The following is a 21,220-nucleotide window of genomic DNA, read 5'->3' as shown; positions in this document are numbered from 1 at the left end:
TGGGCACTTTTTAAGCTGCTGCCTCTTCACTAGGACTTGGAGTGAGTGAGTTTGTATGTGAGCTCTTCATTGTAATGTCTCAGTTTCCAGCAGCCCTCTGGCTCTCCTAGACATGAGCCCCCTTGCTTTCAAATCCATACATTGTAGGGACCGGTCTTGGTGCAGATCCCCTAGATTGGAGAGTCTAACGTGCGGTTCAGACCTCAGGGAGGGACTCTTGCTGTGTGATACCCCTTCCACTTGTGGATTGCCACACTGCGGGTGTGGGTTCTGACTAGACTGTGTCTCTGCCCCTCCAACCATTTCAATGATGGCCTTTTCTTTATGTCCCTAGTTGTAGAAAAGCTGTTCTGCTGGTCTTCGTGCTGTCCTCAGAGGAGTTGTTCTGTATGTAGTTATAGTTTTAGTGTGTCCATGGGAGGAGGGGTACTCAGGACTTTCATACTCTGCTGTCTTGATCTGGACTCCAGTATATTTCTACTATTAAATTTCAACTAATCAATCCTAATGCAACTCTGCCATTGACTTTTTTCATGGAAGAAAATTAGTATTGAATTTTTAGTAGCACAATGAACTATTTTTGGCAAAGTAACCACACAATCCGTGATTCCATTTACCTGCACCATCACAATGGAATGTTTCCCCAGTCTCACTGATGAGTTCATTATGTAAGTCTCACTAAATGAGCTCTTTAAATCTTCCACTGCTGTGTCACACTGAAGTGCCACAGAATATTGGAAATCTCATGCTCCTTTTGAAGGGGATCACTTCTCTGAAAGTTTATCACAGCATTGCATGTATATATAGCAAGGTAGAACCAAGCACAAACATAAGAATATGTGATTTTTTTTTTAACCAACTGTTTGTGGTAACTTGTGCTACAATAGAAAGTAACACAACTAGAATAATCTAAATATTCATCAGTGAACAATGTGGAATGTTATGTAGCTATTAAAATTATATTTACCTAGTTGGCCTGGAAATGTCCATAACGTGTTGTTAGGTGCAGAAAAAATTGTATAGAGTCCTGTTTAGTATGTCCATAACAACCAGATAGACCTTTGAATGAGTGCAGGTATAGTTATGGAGAGACATGTCTCTGTTAAGATTGCTTTTTTTAAGGCTAATGGCACAGGAGTTGTATTTATTTTTCTTACTAAGATCATGTTTTACTTCTCTAATTTAAAATATTCTATAAGATAAATGCAATTAATGACAAGATTGATTGATTAGGAGTATTTTTGTATTGTCCTTTCAGCAAAGGGATGTAAGAGCAGCAGCCTGGAATTGCTTTGTAACTAAATTTACACTCTGATAGCGTCTGTGTGATTAAAACAGCTACTGAGATGGCAACTGACAAAGCCATGGAAAACTGAGTGATTCCAAGCAACATTTCATAAACCTCTTCCACCAGGTTTAATTTGCAGTCTTTAGAACTATATATATATAGATAGATAGATAGATAGATAGATAGATAGATAGATAAAATATATAAAATAATAATTATACATATTTTATAGTATTATATATAATTGTATATGTAGATACATTAATAATAATAAAATCAGCCTAGTGAGTAATAAGCCTCTACTGTCTATACTTTGGTTTACATTATTGAGTGCTTTGCAAACTCTTACCTGTCTATACAGAGCCAAAGTAGCATGCTTGTGATATGTTTATGTTTCTATATTTTAAATGATCTAGATCATATGTTTAAATAATTTGATCTCAATTTAGAATTATTTTGGTATATCAACAGAGAAAATGAGAAGAAATGTTGTATGTGGATGAGCCAAAGAATAAGAACAATTACAAAATATTTTATATCACTGTATCATAAAGGCCGTTTTCCCAAAACATTTCATAGTATTTTCAATTCACAAGAGTCATTGTCAACAAAGTTCTGCAGTAACATTGTAGAGGGTGGCAGCTCAGGAAGTTGTGTCCCTGGGACAGGATAACTTGCAGCAAAATAACACTAGCCCAACTGTAGTAAGCAGTGTGAATGAGAAGTCGACTTTTGTTGTTTAATGCCTCTGAAATTTGGGATTATTATTGCAACATAACTTAACCTGCTCTTTCTGATATATGTCCCCTTGACATGTCACAGAGTATATCCCAAAAAGATATCATGTTTCAAAAATAAACCAGAATTACAAGCTAAGTTACCAACTGTGGATAAGAGATTCTGAAAATTCCAGAGCATTGAAAACATTAAAAAGTAATTAATGAGGAAAGAGACAGATCAAGTTTATAGCCCCAAACACTGAAGGTGAAAATAATTTGGCTCCAAAAGCCCTTGCAAATACAAGAACTCAGGGAAGGACCTGGGGAAGTCACCTGGGCAACTGTTAAATTAAAGATTTCATAACAAGGAAATTTTTTTAACCTTTTCTTTGCATACAAATAAAATGTATTTTTATTATACTGTAAAATATTTGATTTTTTTTTCTGTCTAAGGATGGATCACATAGGGGCATAGGGGCATTGGGGCACAAGAATGAAGCAGAAAACAGTTCCCAGTAAAGCAAAAAATCCACATAACAAAGGAATAAAAAAGAACAAAACAGCTCTTACCAGTAAGCAAAAGAATAAAACAGCTCTTACCATAAAGGTTCTTCTTTTGATGCAAACCAATCATCCCCTTAGGGGCACAAGAATCCTTGACCTGCCTGGCAAATATATCAGCCCATTCAGCCACACTTACTAAGAGGTAGCATTCCTACTTAAAATAGGAAACATCAAATGCGTTTAAAAATTTTTCTATTTAAAATTTAATTTGTCTGCTTTATTGAGAGGTATAATTGACAAATAGGAATTCCATGTATTTAAGGTATACATCTTGATGTTTGATATATGTGTACATTGTGAAATGACCACCATGATTAAGTTTAAAACATATCCACGACCTCACGAAGTTACCATTTTTTGCCCTCCTTCCATTTTCTGTATGTGTATGTGCACATGATGAGAAGACTTAAGATCTGCCCTCTTAGCAAGGGTCAAGGATACAATACAGTGTTGTTCACTGTAGTCACTATGCTGTATGTTCAGTCTCCAGAACTTCTTCATCTTGCATAACTATAACTTTTTGCCCTTTGACGAACATGTCCCTATTTCCTTTCCCTACACCCGCCCCTGGCAGCCACCATTCTACTCTCTGCTTTATGAGTTTGAATATTTTAGATTCCACATATAAGCCAGGTAAGGCAGTATTTATCTCTGTATCTGACTTATTTTCCTTAGTCTAATGTTCTTCAAGTTCATCCATGTTGTTGCAAATGGCAGGATTTCCTTCTTATTTTAAAGTTGAAATATATCTGTATCTATATCATTTTCTTTACTCATTCATCTGTTAGTGGACAATTAAGTTGTTTCTCTATTTGGCTACTGTGAATAGTAACCTGTGAGTGCAGATATCTCTTCAAGATAGTGATTTTATTTCCTCTAAAATGAAATCATATCTTTTGTCTCATTTTATTTATTTAATACATACACATTCACCAAAGTGGGGTGGCAGGATCATACAGTAGTTCTTTTTCAAATTTTTTGAAAAACCTTTATGCTGTTTTTCATAATGGCTGTGCCAATTTACATTTCCACCAACAGTGAGTAAGTGTTCCCTTTTCACCACTCTCTGGCCAATTCTTATCTTTTATCTGTTTGATAATGGCCATTCTGACAGGTGTGGTATGATATTTCATTGTACAATTGATTTGCATTGTCTTGATGATTAGTGATGTTGAGCACTTTTACTCATTGGCCATTTGTATGTCTTCTTTTCAGAAATATCTATTTAGGTGTTCTCTCTCTCTCTCCTTTTTCTTTTTTTTGCTGTAGAGTTTCATGAGAGCCTTATGTATTTTGTATAGTAACTCATTTCAAATATATGGCTTGCAAATATTTCTCCCACTTTAAATGTTGCCTTTTCACTCTGTTGCTTGTTTTCTTTGCTGTGCAGAAGCTTTTTAGTTTGATACAATTCCATCTGTCTATTTTTGCTTTTGTCATGTGTGCTTTTGTTATACTATCCAAAAAAACCATTGCCAAGACCAATGTCAGGAAGCATTCTTTATGTTTCCTTCTAAGTAGCTTTACAGTTTCAGGTCTTAAGCTTAAGTCTTTAAGCCATTTGGGGATGCTTCTTGTATATAATGTGCGATAACAGTCCAGTTTCATTCTGCATGTGGTTACCTAGAATGTCTTGGTTTATTTCTGGGATCTTTATTCTGTTCCATTGGGGTATATCTGTTTTTATCCCAACACCACACTGTTTTGATTACTGTTGTTTTGTAATATATTTTGAAATCAGAAAGTGTGATGCCTCCAGTTTTTTTGTTCTTGTTCAAGCTCACTTTTACTATCCATGATCTTTTATATTTCTATAGGTATTTAGGGATTCAGATAGAGATTGCATTGACTCTGTATATCACTTTGTGTAGTATGGACATATAGTGTATTTATGCATTAGAAATATTTATTATTAACATCAGCAAAAAAAAAAAACCCATATACTATTTCTAGATAGAAGAATATATTGGATATAGAAAATAATGAGTAGAAAATGTGCCATCACGTTAAAGAATTCTGAAGTCATTTGATCTTGACACTTTAAAAATTCTCATTTTGTGGACAAAAGCTTAGAATTAAGGCATTTTTATCTTTTCAAATTATTCAAGTCACATTAATTGGATTTGGGGAGAATAATTTCTTGTATAATTAAATAGTGCATATTACTTCTCAGTTTTGTATAACTTATGGAAATAAATTATGACAAACCAAATGAGAACAGGCAAAATCCATTTATTCAGAGTTTGCTATAGCGAGTTAAGCTCTATCACTTGTATTTTGCTAGAGGTTTGAAGGCAGGCAGGCGAATGGGAAAGCTTTATAGTGGACAAAAGGAAATGCTTCAAGAATGTTATGATTGGAGGTCATTGATATGGGGAATCTGTAGGTGGGTTAAGTAGAAGCAGTTCATGCTACATGATTGGTTAAGGATGCATAATTTGCCTTATCTGATTGATCTTAAGTTGAAAGTGGAGAAAAATTAGGGAAACTGGAAGTTATTAATCAGGTTGTGGCCATTTGAGACTGATTGTTATTATTTGACTTTTTGGATTGTTGCTAGTGAGAGTGATTTGATTTCCTACAATCTGGCTTACATAGAGTAGCCTGGATCCTGGGCTGGTTATTGTAGATAATGGATTGGTTTCTAGAACTGATTGTTGCAGGTGGTAAGTCAGAGTTCTATTTTTACACATGGTCTTGCCATTGTCCTTTGTATATTCAGTCTCTCAAATAAAACCATTGGAAAAATATAAAAGTTATTTTTTTTTTTTAGAGGAAGGACATAATAAAATGTTGTAAACCACAATGACCTCAAATATATAACTGACAAAAATCAAAGGTGAAAAAATGGTGAATTGTGTATGTTTCCTCAGAAATCATTAGGGGCATAATATCTGCTGCCTAAAATCAATGTAGCAAGATATAGGGGCTTAAATATTTTATCTATAATAATAAAATTAATGCTAGTATAATTAAAATTAATAATGTAATTAAAATTTCATGGTAGGGGAGAAGTATTAGGAGGTAATGTAGATGCAATGCATTCTTCATCTTTAATTTTAGGATATCAGTGAATATTTTCAATTATGGTAAAATCAGAAAATTTAAATTTATAGTGAAAAAACAAGTATCAAGACAAAGAAAGTGCTGTTACTTTTGAACAGTGGATCTGGCAGGAGTAGATATGGGTCTGAGACATAAAGAAGATTTTAACCTTATATTTATATTGTTCTGTTCTGTTTTATTTTAGGTTTCTTTAAAATATATAGACTGTGCTATTGTAATATTTAAAAATCAATTTTTCAGCTAACTGTTAAAAAATAAATTGGAGTTATTTCCTCAATGATTGAAGTCAATGAGTGAATGTCAGTTGTCTGTGTGTGTATAAATACACATATATTTACATCAGTATGTATATATAATATATAGCATATATATTATAATCTTTTATTAAATTCTTCTGTAATTTTATTGACAATTTTTCTGATCAAATAGGACAAAATATTTCTGTCTCTGTCAAATATTCTATTTGGTAGTAGTTTCATTGGTTTAGGCTTTATTTCTATTTTTGTTGTTATTATTGAATGAAAATTCAGTTGAAATAATGGTGTATTATCCAGAAAAATGCTGAATATGTTAATAAGTTTTACTTTTTAATAGAATATTTTCCAAAGAGTGAACATTAAAGCAACTTGTAGATACAAATTCTAACTTTTCATAAGAATATTGATATAAAATTAGCAGTAATGCAGACTTAATTATCAGATATGCTAAACTAGGGAATACTTTAAAAAGTGTCGAAGTGTTTAATGCTATTTATCTATAAATTAATAGATAGATAAACAGAGTATATATATATGAGTTTTCCTTCTCATTAAAAATCTCACCCCTTAAGTCTCATTTTTTTAAATTTTACGTGCAATAGTCAACCCTCCAAATGATAGCTTTGTCAGATTCCAATATGTTAAATAATTTTAAGTTATTAAATGTAAAGAACACACAGATTCTCATTTGAAAGTACTAACTATATTAAAATCAAGTACAGAACCTAATCTTTGTATTTGGTAAAGTATGGTCATTATTCAGAAAAGTGTTGAAGGATAGTTGGGAAGAAGCCTGTTAATAAATGCCTTCTGTATGCTTTGGAGTTTAATCAGGAAGACCAAACCCACTGCCATTTAGTTCAGTAGAATGAGTCTGTGAGACGAGTTGCAAAAATGGTAGGAGAAATGAAAAGCCAAATAGTGGACGAAATAGGCAATCTCTGAAGAAGGTTAGCATCCCTGAGGCTGGGAGGGTAGTGTTACCTGACCCCAGGAGCTGGGCTTCTGTGCATGGACATGGGAAACACTAATCAATGTCAATGACAGGTGTTAGGTTCCAGCAAACAGAGCAGAACAGGGTAGGAAACTAATGTGAGAGCAACATGCAAATTTATTTAGAAGATATGTAAGACTGGTGCGAATATGATAGTCCAGTAACTTTTTACAGCAGCCATTTACTCTGTACAGAAATCAAGAGAATTGTGAGCATTCTGTAAGGGTACAGAAGAGCCCAACGTTGCTGCCGGTATCTGGAGATTGCTTCTCCCTAAGTATTTCATACACACCTTCATCTCACAAAATATATTTACTGATTTGGTCTTTGGCTATGATGTGTGTGGGGAGTGTGAGCTATAATGCTGCCTCTCTCCAAGTAGATGCATCTGGACTGCCATTACATACTACCAAGGAAACACACAGACAAAGGCAGAAGATACTGTAACTGCTGACACTTGACAGATCACGACTGGATGGAACAATTGAGTGTATGGAAGGAATGTAACATATCAAAACTACAATGAGGTATCACCTCACACCAGTCAGAATGGCCGTCATTCAAAAATCCACAAATGACAAATGCTGGAGAGGCTGTGGAGAAAGGGGAACCCTCCTACACTGCTGGTGGGAATGCAGTTTGGTGCAGCCACTATGGAAAACAGTGTGGAGATTCCTCAAAAGACTAGGAATAGACTTACCATGTGACCCAGGAATCCCACTCCTGGGCTTGTATCCAGAAGGAAATCTACTTCAGGATGACACCTGCACCCCAATGTTCATAGCAGCACTATTTACAATAGCCAAAACATGGAAACAGCCTAAATGTCCATCAACAGGTGACTGGATAAAGAAGAGGTGGTATATTTATACAATGGAATACTACTCAGCCATAAAAACCGACAACATAATGCCACTTGCAGCAACATGGATGCTCCTGGAGAATGTCATTCTAAGTGAAGTAAGCCAGAAAGAGAAAGAAAAATACCATATGAGATCGCTCATATGCGGAATCTAAAAAACAAAAACAAAAACAAACAAACAAAAACAAAGCGTAAATACAGGACAGAAATAGACTCACAGACAGAGAATACAGACTTGTGGTTACCGGGGGGTAGAGGGTGGGAAGGAATAGCCTGGGATTTTAAAATTGTAGAATAGATAAACAAGATTACACTGTATAGCACAGGGAAATATACACAAAATGTTATGATAACTCACAGAGAAAAAAATGTGACAATGAGTGTGTATATGTCCATGAATGACTGAAAAATTGTGCTGAACACTGGAATTTGACACATTGTAAAATGATTATAAATCAATAAAAAAATGTTAAAAAAAGAAAGAAAACAGATAGGGTCAGCCACTCTTGAAATGTACATTTTCAAATTGGCAACTATTTAAACTTTTTAAACCTCAAGATGTAAAATGTCATTGAATGTAATTATCTCAGTAGGTTTATCTTTTTATTAAATTAAATGACATACAGCAGGGGGGGTCCCTACATCATTGTCACTAAACATATATTATCTCCTTAATTATTATTTTTTTCATTTAAGGGACATGATATAAAATTTACTTGAATAATGTCAAATCTCACATTAGGTAGTTCCATAAAAAGGATCTAATTGAAAGTATACAGAAAGTCACAATAGCTGTGATTTAATGTATACAATTATATGTTAGTGATTTTTTTCTTTGTTTCCCAGATATTTCATAAGTGTTCCTGCAAAGGTTTTTGTTGTTGTTGTTGTTGTTGTTTTAATCCAGTAACTCTTGGGTGAATACTCAAAGCTTTATCAAATTATGTGATGACTGGAATACTGTGTTATTGCTCTGTTGGTGAAATTACAGTCCTCCAGTGTAGAATGAAATTTAAGTTGTATCTTGATGACTATTGCTTTTTCACAGTCCCTGGAAAAATCATTTGAGAATTAAGCCCTAAGAGATTCCTTCAGATACTCTCAGCCTTCATAAATCTCCAGCTTATTTTTACTCAGTTTTTGCTCAATGTTAATTCACTTGAGATTTTAACACAGCTGTGAACCCTGACAAGTCATGCATAATGATTTGCAACCTCAGAGAATATTTGCTTGGTATTAAAATGCCTTATTAAATATTTCAAATTGGTCTTCAGAGACTTTCGAGAAAGTTCACTCTGTTTCTTGTTGATATGTAACTTTACAAAATGTGTGCTGTTTATAAAACAGCAGTACAAAAAGAAACCAAGTGAAAAGAATGACACAGGGCAGTCCCCAAGGGAAACAAGACTTAAGTTTTACTGCAGAAAAGATATCTTGAAAGCTTTTTTATGCGCTTGAATCTTTTCAGATTTGTTTAAAACATCAGCTGAGAAGCTCTAATCCCTAATGTGGGGTTAGCTAAAAGTACGCCATAGGAACTATTTAACATGAAAATGTTGTACACGGAATAGCCAGTGAAACTCTCAAATGCAATATGTTTGTGGTTATTGCTTTTAATGGAAACAGTTGTAAAAATTGAGAAAGCTTATGTAGCACTTTTTAAACTTTTCTTTGATTGGAAGCCAATTATGTAGGGAGGGACTGTTGGTTTAGTATCTATTGACCAAATCCATCTATAATAATTTCAAGAGAAGATTAGATTCTTATTTTGACATTCTAGTGGAATAGTGGATTTTTAAGTATCACTTTATATATTTTTCCTTGGAAATCTAGCACTGTAGAGGATAATAATTTTCTCTTTTCTACTATTTATGCAGTGAGGGCCTATAACATGAAGAAAGGAACTGAATTGTCCAGTGTGGGGTAATTTTCTCAGACGTAGATGTATCCATACTGATAATTCTTTTTCATTTAAACTTTTAACCAGGAATAAAAATTCTTCCTTAAAATGACCAACATGACTGATTCATTTACCTAGAAACACCAACAGGTAGATCACTAGTGATGCCTAATAGTCAAAAGAAAAGCAAATACCACTAATTTTGACCTAGTTTAATTTTATCTACTTGCGAGATTAACTTTTGATTTTGTCTCATGTATGGATGTTATCTGGCATCAAACAGCTTAAGATATGATTCATCGTTCTTTTCTTGGCTTGTAACTTCAGACTCTTGTCCAAAGTCAGTTAAAGAACAACTATAAATTCTGAGAATAAATGTCACTTCTTCCCACTGCAATGGTAACACAATGTATTCATTTGCTAGGGCTGCTGTACCGAAGTACCTCCAACTGGGTAGCTTGAACAACAAAAATTTATTGTATCACTGTTCCTAAAGCTGGATGTCTGAGGTCAAGGTAGCAGCAAGGCCATGTTCCCTCTTAAAGCTCTGGGGAAGACTCTTTTCCAGGCCTCTCCTCTAGATTCTAACGATTTGCTGACCACCTATGACTTACCTGGGCTGGTGGAAATATCACCTTGATCTTTGCCTTCATCTTCACATAATGTACTCCTGTATGTGTGCGTGTGTCTGTCTGTCTGCGTCCCTCCAAATTTCCTGTTTTTATAAGGGCACCTGTCATATGAGAGTAGGGGCCCAACCTACTGCAGTATGACTTCATTTTAATTAATTACATCTATAATGACCCTTTTTCCAAATAAGGTCACCTCTCAAAGTACAAGAGTTTAGAAGTTCAACATATGAACGTTGAGGGGAAACAGTTCAACTCATAACACAACCCCTACAGAGTTCTATGTTTTTATGATTTATATATTTTAATGAAAAAAAAGCTTCTTTTTCCTAATGTAAAAGAACTTCCAAAAGTACCCATGGTTCTTAAAATGTTCCCATCAAAGCTTCAAATAAATAAGAAAACAAGATAATTATATATTTTCCTTTTGGTCTAAAACTTCCTTACCAATTCTCCTTGGTAAAGAATCTCTGAACAGTTGGTGAAGGGATTGATCTTCCACCCCTGCTATTTAACTACTCCCGCTGTATTCAGGTTGACTTTTGGTTGAGCTGTGCTGTTCATATACCTCTTCTTCCTTTTGCCAGCAATCTGAGTACTCAAAGTGGCAGGCTGATGCCTTCAGATGCCACCAAACTACAATGGTAGAGGGTAATTTGCTGTTCTTTGCTTTGCACACAAATAGAATTGCCTGGTACCCATGAGACCAACTGCATAGGGCTGGGTGTAATTGATAATGACCATATTTTTCGACCTGGGTAGATAGTTAGTATATTTTCTTTTTCTCCCTGGAACTCTTTTCTGCTCTGCTCACTTCCTTTTGCTACTTTAAACCATCACTTAGTCAACACCACTATACTACCTCTCTTTCTTTCCTTTCTCCTTTTCTCGGTGTTCTTTATTTCACTTGTCACTTGTCATTCTTGTGTCTCAGCTTTCACTTAACAAGCCTGGACTTTAATGACAGCTCAAGCCAGGCAGAGCACTCCTTTCCTTACATGTGGTGATGCATCCTGTCACCATAAATGACGTGTGATCTGGCCTTATTTACCTTCCCTGGCTTTCTCCGTGGAATGGTTGCTTTGGGGCTACCATCAAGACATTAAAAATGTTTAGACCTAAATCACTGTTGTAAGGCCAGAGCAAGTTTTAAAACCTGAGGATTTTGTAAGTGTGGTTTCTTAAAAGATGGCCATTATTTTACCACTTTCTATCTAGACCGTTTTTCCTGAATCCTAGTAATTCTTATAGGCAGTACTATCAGCATTTTTCCTATAAGATCAAAGATTTCACTGGTATATTTTATAATTTTTTCACCACAGTTTGGGTTTTTACACTTAAGAGTCTGATCTGGGTACCTACTATGGATTTTAATTTTTTTCAATGAGGAACAAAATGAAAATGCCTCCTAATCCAACATTTTTGCTAAGTATCTTACCTACTAAACAAGTTGGAAAGTTGACTGTGAGTATGAAGCAAGTGTTAAGACATCACAGAAAAAGTTCTTAATGTTCTATAATCATAATATTAGTAATAAAAGAGATAGTCTACATGTGAGTAGCACTGGGAAGTTTATCAAGCCAGAAATTGTAGTGCGATAAATGAGAAAAACCCTGGTACACACACAAACCCAAGGTAGGCTCTTTACAACAATATCATAACCAGGTTATTTAAATGACTTACCAATCTTCTTTAGATTTCCCTAGTTTTACCTGTGTGCATGTTTGTGTTTAGTTTTATGTAATGCATCACCTGGGCATGTTCATGTATCCAGAATCAAAATACTAAACAGTTCCAGCATCTCCAGGATCCCTGTGTTGCCCTTTTATAATCAAACTCACCCCCTTTCCACTTCTTCTCCCCCCAGACCCTAACAACTACTAGTCTGTCATCCACTTGTAAAATTTCATCACTTCTAGAATGTTAAATAAATGGAATCATATAGGGTATAATCTTTTGGGATGGTTTTTTTCCCCTCTGAGTATAATTCCCTGAAGATTCATCCAAGCTGGTGCATATATCAATAGTCTGCTCATTATTACTGCTGAGTAGTATTCCGTGGCAATAATGCACCATTTTTTTTTTAACCGTTTTCCCATTGAAGGTCATCTGGGCTACTTCCAGTTTGGGGCTACTAAGAATAATGTGGCCATGAATATTTGTAAATAAGTTTTTATATGAACATATAATTTCATTACTTTAACATAAATGCCCAAGAATACGATTTCCTGGGTTATATGGTAAATGTGTGTTTGTTTTTTTGAAGAATCTGCTAAACTTACATTTCCCCAGCAGTGTATGAGTGGCCTAATTTCTCACTAGAATTTGATACCACTATTGTGTTTTATTATCCACAATTAGAAATACCTTTTGGATATAACACAGTCAGCTCTTTCCTTCTCAGTCTGCATAGTTATTAACTATATGTTTGCTTAACGTCTCACTGTAAAAATACTACTTAGAGGCAAAAATCATGGCATTTTATTACAAATCTATATACAGTCGTCCCTCAGTATCGGATACCAAAATCTGCAGATGGTCAAGTCCCTTAGCTAGCCTTCTATTTCCATATCCATGGGTTCCACATCCAGAAATTCAACCACTGTGGATCACAAACATAGTACATGATCAGTAGTTGATTGAATTTGTGCATGTGGAACCATATATATAGAGGGTCTGCTGTACATTTATGATCTGCAAACTTGGCTTCCTAACTCAATTAAGTTTTCTAGGATCCTTTGAAGGTACAGGACAAGCTTTGCTTCCAGTTGTGTCTGAATTTCAACACGGAAGTAAAGCTGTAATTAAGCAGCTATTAGACCCTTAACAGGTGTGTCAAACCTAAATCATTGAATTAATTACTAAAATTAAAAATAAAAAATGTCAGTACTTCCATAGCCCAGTACCAAAATAAAAGTAAAATTTCATACAGGCTCACTTGATTGTGGAAATATTTTTATTTGAAACATAACCTAAATTAGTAGGTAGAAGTTTTCTAGTTAGCCAGAATAAACTATCAAGTATCATTATTAGATGATCCATCAAGTACATTTCATGAATAAATGAAAGCTCTTAACTACTGATTCTACAGTGAAGTTGTATAGTCCTTAATAGATGTTTGTCATGTTATCCTTAAATCAGTTCTCATTTAGGAATACCTGAAATATGATAAAGATGTATCTAATTATGCAAATTGTGTTTAAAAGGTGTAAAGATAAAGACACCAGCATAATAGATCCACTACTTTTAGTACCTTAAAATATAGTATTTTAAAGGTTTTAAATTACATAAATAATTAAACAGATTAAATTATTAATCTTCAAAAATCCACTGTGATAGGTATATTGATACCCTTGTAGAAAATAATTTCATTGGTACTGTGTAGAAGAGCCAAAGGAGTGAGATCTGAACTTTGGAGACAAGTTGGGAGACTCATTTGATAGTCTATGTAAGAAATGAAAAGAAATTTGTAAGAAAATAAAAATTTCCATAGATGATAGGAAATGACTTGAATGTGCTGTTTTGATGACATTGATGATTTAATGTCAATGCAGCCACCCTACTACCTAATCACAAACCACCCCACCTTCAGTTTTCTGAGTAGTTATGTTGCAGGCAATAAACAGTTGACCTTTTAAACAACATGGGTTTGAATAGTGAGTCCACTCATATACGAATTTTTCTATAGTAATTGTTACAGTACTAAACATCTGTGGTTGGTTGAATCTAAGGATGCAGATACAGAGGGCTGATTATAAATTATCCACGGATTTTTCACCCTGTGGAGTATTGGTGTCCCCCAACCCCAGCATTGTCCAAAGGCCAACCTTATACCCTCAGAATAGTTTTGATTTTACTCATCAGTTAATAACAGTTTGATTCTTGAGCATTGATCCAACCAACCCTGAATATGTGACAGTTAAAAGAGACCATTCACAATGGTACCAGCACATAAGAACTATATTAAAATATCTGAAATCATGTATTCCATTTTGGGCCCTCATTTAGAACATTTGGTGTCAGGGAAAGAAATTGAAGAACATGTTCGACAGATAAATCGAAGAAATATAAGAAATTATCACTCTCCAGAGATATTTCAGCATGACCTTTTTCTGTATACAAATAGCTCATGTGCCTAATGCCGTCACACACTAAAATTTGTTTTCCTGAATGCACAGGTACCTCTGTTCTACAGGTGACAGCTACTGATGCAGATGACCCCACCTACGGAAACAGTGCCCGGGTGGTTTACAGTATCCTCCAGGGACAGCCCTACTTCTCCGTAGATCCTAAAACAGGTTAGTGCACTTATGGATAATTCGTGTGCAGATGCATGTTACAATGAAAGAAAGCAATGCTTTTATTTCTGTGTACTCTTCTACATTAGACATTGTTATTGTAGCACATTTTAAAATGTCCTCACTTTTTCAAAAACAATGTGATTGAATAATTAAAGATACATTAACTGTTCTCCTTAATATTTGATTATCCATTATTTATAACCATACCAGTAAAAAGCTTCTTACCTTTGCATATATCTGTAACATTTAAATAAGTGCTATCAGTTTAAAACAGAGTATTATATAATTCTTCAGCCCTCAATTATTGTGTAATGAAAACAAAATTAACTGAGAATACATCCAAAGACATGTAAACTTTTTTTAAAGAAGAATATGAAGTCTGCTCTATTTCCTCTATTTTTCTGTGATCAGAATAATCATCATATATTATGAGATGCCAAAATGATCATGAAGGATACTCAATAATGCAGTATAGGATTATGGTATAGCGGCATAATCTAAAATCCACAAAAAGCTCATGGTCTTACAATTTGTTAATACAAATTTGGCTAAGGCTAAATATAAACCCATTTTTAGTGTAGCCAACTATTCAGTAAGAAATGTTTCAAGTTTTACAAATACTTTCAAGGATATCCAAAATCAGGAGGCTCAGATGAAGTAGAGAGAGGTCCAGGATGTTCCAGCAGCTTCCTAGATCCTTTCTGGTCATGTTTCATGCATTCTGAATCCAGTTAACATGCGAGATCTTCGGGTAAAAGGCACATCAATGTAACTAACACAGAAGAGTCGCATCTGGTCATAAATATCTCCTTATACTGATACAGTTATGTAACATTCAACACATTTTTCAGGGAACCCTGAATAGGTCTACAGATTCCAGACTTATTAACCATTGTCTTAGATAATGAGGTACATCCAACTGACAAGATGCTATGGACAAGCATTCTCCAGTAGTTAATACCATTAGATTGCTAGGAGGGTTGTCACTATCACGTTTACAAGAAGATACCTTCTTTCCTTCACTGGTGTGCTCCAGCCCCTGAGTACACTGGGCAGGAATAGATCTCAGACATACTGCTTAACCCTTTAATTTCCGTAACTTACAAAACAATAAAGAAGGTATATAGAAATAGATATTTAAATAAAGAATATACATACATATGTATGTGCATTTTTGCATTATAATTATAGATTAAATTATAATATTTCAGTTAAATAAAAATAAAATTGAGAGATAATAAAAATAAATAACTCAATGTAACCTAAAATGAGTATGAGATATGCAAGTTCTTGCAGTACCAACATATTACTAAAGATGTAGAAATAAAATGATTATTAACCTAGTAATCAAACTTCTGGAGTAAAAATATACATATATATGTGTATATGTTGTTGTCCTGGCAGGAGACTTTAGAATTAGTTGAAAATATTTTTATTGAAATATATTTGACATATAACACTGTAAATTTAAGGGGTACACCCTGCTGATTTAATGCACTTACATATGGTAATATGATTGCCGTTGTAGTGATAGAAAATCTTAAGCTACCTCATTATTTGATAATAGTGCTGCTCATTTTTTTAAATATTTTCCCAATAACCATGTTTGTTTTATTTATGAAAGATGTATATTTCTTACTTTAAAAATATGCATCTTCCATTACCTTGTTTAGGATTACACACACATGCAAGCACACACATGCACACATATAAGAATTTACTCAAGTAATTGTCCTTACAGAGAGCCAAATGTTTATTTATCAATAAATGTTGTATTTACTTGATAGAACATGCTAGGATATAGACATCTTATATGCATTTTATAACTCTTTACAGACTTCTGTGACTTGTTAAAAAACAAATACCAATTCTGTGTGTTTGCTTATGTCTGAGTATCTGTCTAAATGTTTGCATGTGTTGATGTGAGTCCATACAGGTGTGTGTGTGTGTAGGTGTACATATTTACTTTGGACAAATAAAGCAAGCCACTGTGGATAAGATTTGACAAGTCTTGGCCTCTGCTGTACCCTGTGTTTCAGTGAGGCAAATACATAGACAACATAATATTTAAATAAAGATTGCATTGGTTGTACATATTTATTGTAGGTTAATTTAATACTTCGGTAAACAAACAAATAAAATGTTATCTGAAACCTAGAGCTATTCAAGTACTGCTCTGAGAAAGTACCTTTGCTCCTGCAATTTTTTGCTCCTTTCTTTAAGCAAAATAATTTATTGAATGAAATGTAAGCCTCCATGTTGTTATGTTTTAGTTTCAGTATCACACTGGCTGAAGCATCATGGGAGTCTATGTCCTACTATAAAGATTCTTTGAGTATGCACATCTCTCAGACTATTTTCTGTTGAAAGTTCTAAGAGAGATTATAAAACAAAATGCTGAGTATTGTCTTCAAAGCTAAGAATTTCTTGGTAATTTAAGCTTAAAAGACCTATTATAATGCAGTTAAACATCCTCAGAATGAATGAGCTTATTGGAAATTGCGCTTTAAATGACTGGAGTGAAAACATACAAACACTGAAAACTAAGGAATCAGTCACTATACATGGGATGTTGTATAAGAAGCACTGGGATAGTAGTTACTTTAAATGTACATTTTAATAGCAATACCTTAACTCTGTCCTCTTGTTTGGCATAACTATATTATACCGTTTCCAATTAGTACTTTCAATGACCAATTATGGTGAAATTGAAGGAGTTTTGTGCCAAACTCACTCAGTTATAAGCGCTTATGTGTAAGGTCAAGACTTTGAATTGTCTTGTTTCCATTATGTTAAAAGTTAAGTTTTGATACTGTCAGCCGAGGGAGGCTGACATGGGGTTCTAGGAGGTGAGCGGCCCGATGAAAAAATGTACGAGGAGTTGTCATACCACCGGACAGACTTCAGCGGGAGACACCATGGGGTTAACAACACTTTATTGCCACAGGGAGGTGAGCGCCTATGATGCACCTGTCCTGCTTTTATCTGTTTTCTGTCAGCACATGCGCAGTCTGAGTTTCTTTGTTCATTAGGCTTACAGAATATCTCTAGCACATGCTTACTTCTATTTTCTTTGTTCTAAATCTTCTATAATTGACGCATGCGTGGAGCAATTATTTACTGCGTACTACAAACATGCTCTGTAGTCGTGGCCTGGGGTCCCACGGCCTTAACTCATCTCAAGACCAGCTCACAGATGATTTTTCAATGACAAGCTGCCAATGAGGTCTTGCTTTCTGTTATATTAACTATGTGTAAATTGATGGATCCAGAGAAAAGAATCGTGTAGTTCTTGAGTTACCATACTATACACAATTTATTTAATAAGCTATGTATTGCTTTCTACTAGAACTCCATTAATCAATATGACGAACCAAAAATCTTGCGAATAATTTATGTTTGGCGTAAGTTTTGTTGAGGTAACTATTCCATGATGCTTGCTTAATGCATAAAAACAAAAGAGGAATATCCATTCAAGAGAGATATTTTAAAATTAAATACTATTTGAAAGATACAGAAGACCATGAAAAAAATAAAGGATATGATAATGAAATATAAAAGCTGTATTATATTTTTGGTCAGATTTATGTAAAAATTGTAATAATGTAGGCTTAATGATGATAAATTCTACTTAAATATTATTGATTTTTAACTCAGCAAGAAAACATTTTTAGAGTTATTAAGTGGGGAAACAATTTTAATGTTCATGAAAACTAGCCCCAAGCAAGACATTTTGAGGAAGGTAGCCAAATAAGAAAGCCATATAAAGTGATCAGAGAACCAAAGTCAAGAGAAATCTGGGCCGATGGTTGTTTATCAACACAACTCAAATCTCAACCCTACTCCAGTTAATATAATGTCAGCTGCTTTAAAAATAAATCAGTATATTCAAGGCTTCTTTGCTTCTTTGGGAACTACAGAATTTATGTCAGGTAGTGATAGCAGAAACTTCATGATTGGGTTGCTGTAAAAGGACTCTTCCCTTGACTTAGGTCAAAGACAAAAGCAGAAATCTACCATGTCTCTCTCCAGGGTCTTAGAAATGGAATGGAAGATTCACAAAGGGTAGGTGTGAGGTTTTTATCTGAGAATGCAAATCTCTTAATGGCCATGGTGTTTATAGTCATTTGATGGTTTTCTTTGCTACCTGTTTCATAGTCAACAATTTACAGATTACTTCTTGTTCTTTGAGCTGGTACGGATGTGTTAAGTTATTCCTTGCCTGTTTTACGTGGAAGTGTGTTGAATCTTCCTGATGATCAATTCAGGAAACCTGAAAACCTGGATTAAAACCTGATTTCAGGGGAATAGGGATATGCGGGCTTACAAAATCCTGTTTAAGGTTTATTTACAATTGTTTCTAGTGCTAGCAATGATGAATACCAGGTCTTTTCACCAAAATTAACATGAAACATTAAATCAGCAGTAGTCAATAATGGGGTTCATGTATCTGTGTAAATGGTACTCATAGTGGTTTTTAGTCACACATCTAATAAGAACTATTGAGACATTTATGCAGTTTCATATAGGTGAATTAATATTTTAAATTATATATCGATTTTCATGCAGTCTTCATTCCTATTTAGTTTTTAAAATGGATATTTAATTAGAAAATATCGTAGCTAAAAACATTTCTGTTGATAAATTCTACAGTTAATTTTCAAAGATATACAAATAATAAGACTAAACAGGCTATCTTTTAATTATATACCAAGAGCATACAGATCTTTTAACACTTCTGGCACATTTTAGTACTTGAGTGGTTTCTGCAACTTGATGTTAAAAAAATGATAGATATTGGGTTTCCAATCTCTTGTCACTCAAACCTTTCTGCACTAATGACATCCATTCCACAGGAAACAGAATAGTTGACATCAAATGAAATGTACTACACCTCCTGATGTCTGTTGGTTCTAACAGCACAAATAATTTCACTACTTATTTTTTCAAGGCATTATTGTAAATATAATAAAGTTTTCATTGGCCTTCCTATGAAAGAAAAATTTAGTCATGTACCAGTGTAGTTAATATAGTAAAGTAATTCGTATTTATTATTTTTCCAAAACACCAAGCTTAATTTCAAAATGACTTGGGAATACTTCATGGTCAAACCCCAGAATGTACTTTGTAGCATAGAAAATTGATCAAGCCACTTAAATTTTATGCACCTGTTTCCTTGTATAAATATTTATAATGATAATACCTATTCTATGAGGAAAGAAATGCAGTGTTCTTAGTCCAGTTCTTGGGAAAATGTAGGTACTCAGTCAATTTCTGTCATTTTTGCTCTTTATCCTTTAAGATTGAGAAGAATTTCCAAGATTATGACATAGTGTGCCATAATCAGACTTTGAGATAGTCTTATATAAAATAGAAAAAAAATGATTTTGTGTGAAAGATTTTTTAGTCCAAATAACTATACATTTTAAAAAGTGAGAGTTCCACTATTAAATTTTATATAAATTTCTTTTCTGAAACTTCAGCCAAAGTTGCTTTTGTAAATGTTATTAATGAGAGAAAAATACTTTTAGAAAATGTGGAATGATTACTTAAAGGGAAATAAGTTAGACAAAATAGTCAGTGTTTTATCTTTAGAATTGACTGTCCCAACTCAGAATAGTGTCTTTAGAAAAGGCAAAATGGTGTGCTTGCTGTGAATTAATTGTCTTTAATGCATAGGTCTTGACTAACAATAACTTTGATTCCCAAAAACGACCTCTTCTTAACATCTTGTAGTAGAAGTCAATCAGCTATAAAAATGCACTTAGCGGAAGGCTTAAATGAGTTTCCTAGGATGTAACTGAAAACAAGATTTGTAACATTCTTCAGTCTGCATGATGTAATTAAATATGTCACCAATTTTGGTTTTATTTAACCTCTTCAGATTTATTTCATTTCGAAAATGAGCAAAAAGAATTTTTTGTGGAAGAGATCAATGTGTATGTTTGGATAAAAGACATAAAGCATCTTTAAAGGTTTTATGGATTTGAATATTAATTTTTCTTAATTCAATATGAAAATCTACTTGAATATAGTTTTCTTTTCCCCAAAGCAATATTTTATATTTACTAGTAACTAAGAAGTTACAGTATTTAGCTGTGGTCCACAGTATCTGCAGAAGATAGAGTGTTCCACAGTAGAATGTCTTGTCAATTTTTCTCCTTCTTAGCCCATCTTTAATTCATATGATAACAATGATAATAATTGTATGCACAAATAATTATAGATACATTTTCAAATATGTTTTCTATGGTTGACTACATAATGTACAAAAATATTAATGGATAATCTCAATGCTAAAGAATTTGCTTCTCTTAGAGAAAAATGGAATGCACTAATTGAAAACTGCCATATTGTCAATTTACTGAAAGAAATATTATCATGCTTTGTCTTCTTTAGGGAAGAACTCTAAACAGTTCCTGAACTGCAGCAGAGTGTATGGGGATTAATAATACAAGAAGTCCATTTTCTATAGCATTAAAAAATAATTAATGAATGATAATGGACACAAATAGTTGTCCACTCAATATTGGTTTCTCATTTTGCTGATGCTATCAGAACTCTGATTTTCTCAGTGTAGCAACATAACTCAGTTATAAAGCTATATTTCCCAGCCTACTTATAGCTTTTGTAACCCAGT

At 33.9% G+C, this 21,220-nt stretch overlaps 1 protein-coding gene across 6 annotated transcripts in view; it reads left to right on the top strand.

Moving 5' to 3' along the window:
* Positions 1 to 21,220, top strand: part of CDH18 (cadherin 18) — an 885,120-nt gene that overhangs the window by 685,556 nt on the left and 178,344 nt on the right. For all 6 annotated transcript variants that reach the window (XM_064479693.1, XM_064479687.1, XM_010981984.3 and 3 more), the window contains one exon: positions 14,458 to 14,577. In XM_064479693.1, the coding sequence (XP_064335763.1) occupies positions 14,458 to 14,577 (120 nt within the window). The remainder of the gene's footprint in view (positions 1 to 14,457; positions 14,578 to 21,220) is intronic.

Source organism: Camelus dromedarius, chromosome 3 (assembly GCF_036321535.1).
Source record: "Camelus dromedarius isolate mCamDro1 chromosome 3, mCamDro1.pat, whole genome shotgun sequence".
Classification (NCBI taxonomy): domain Eukaryota; kingdom Metazoa; phylum Chordata; class Mammalia; order Artiodactyla; family Camelidae; genus Camelus; species Camelus dromedarius.
Note: the sequence above shows the minus strand (reverse complement) of the source record. Positions and strands in the feature narration are given on the sequence as shown.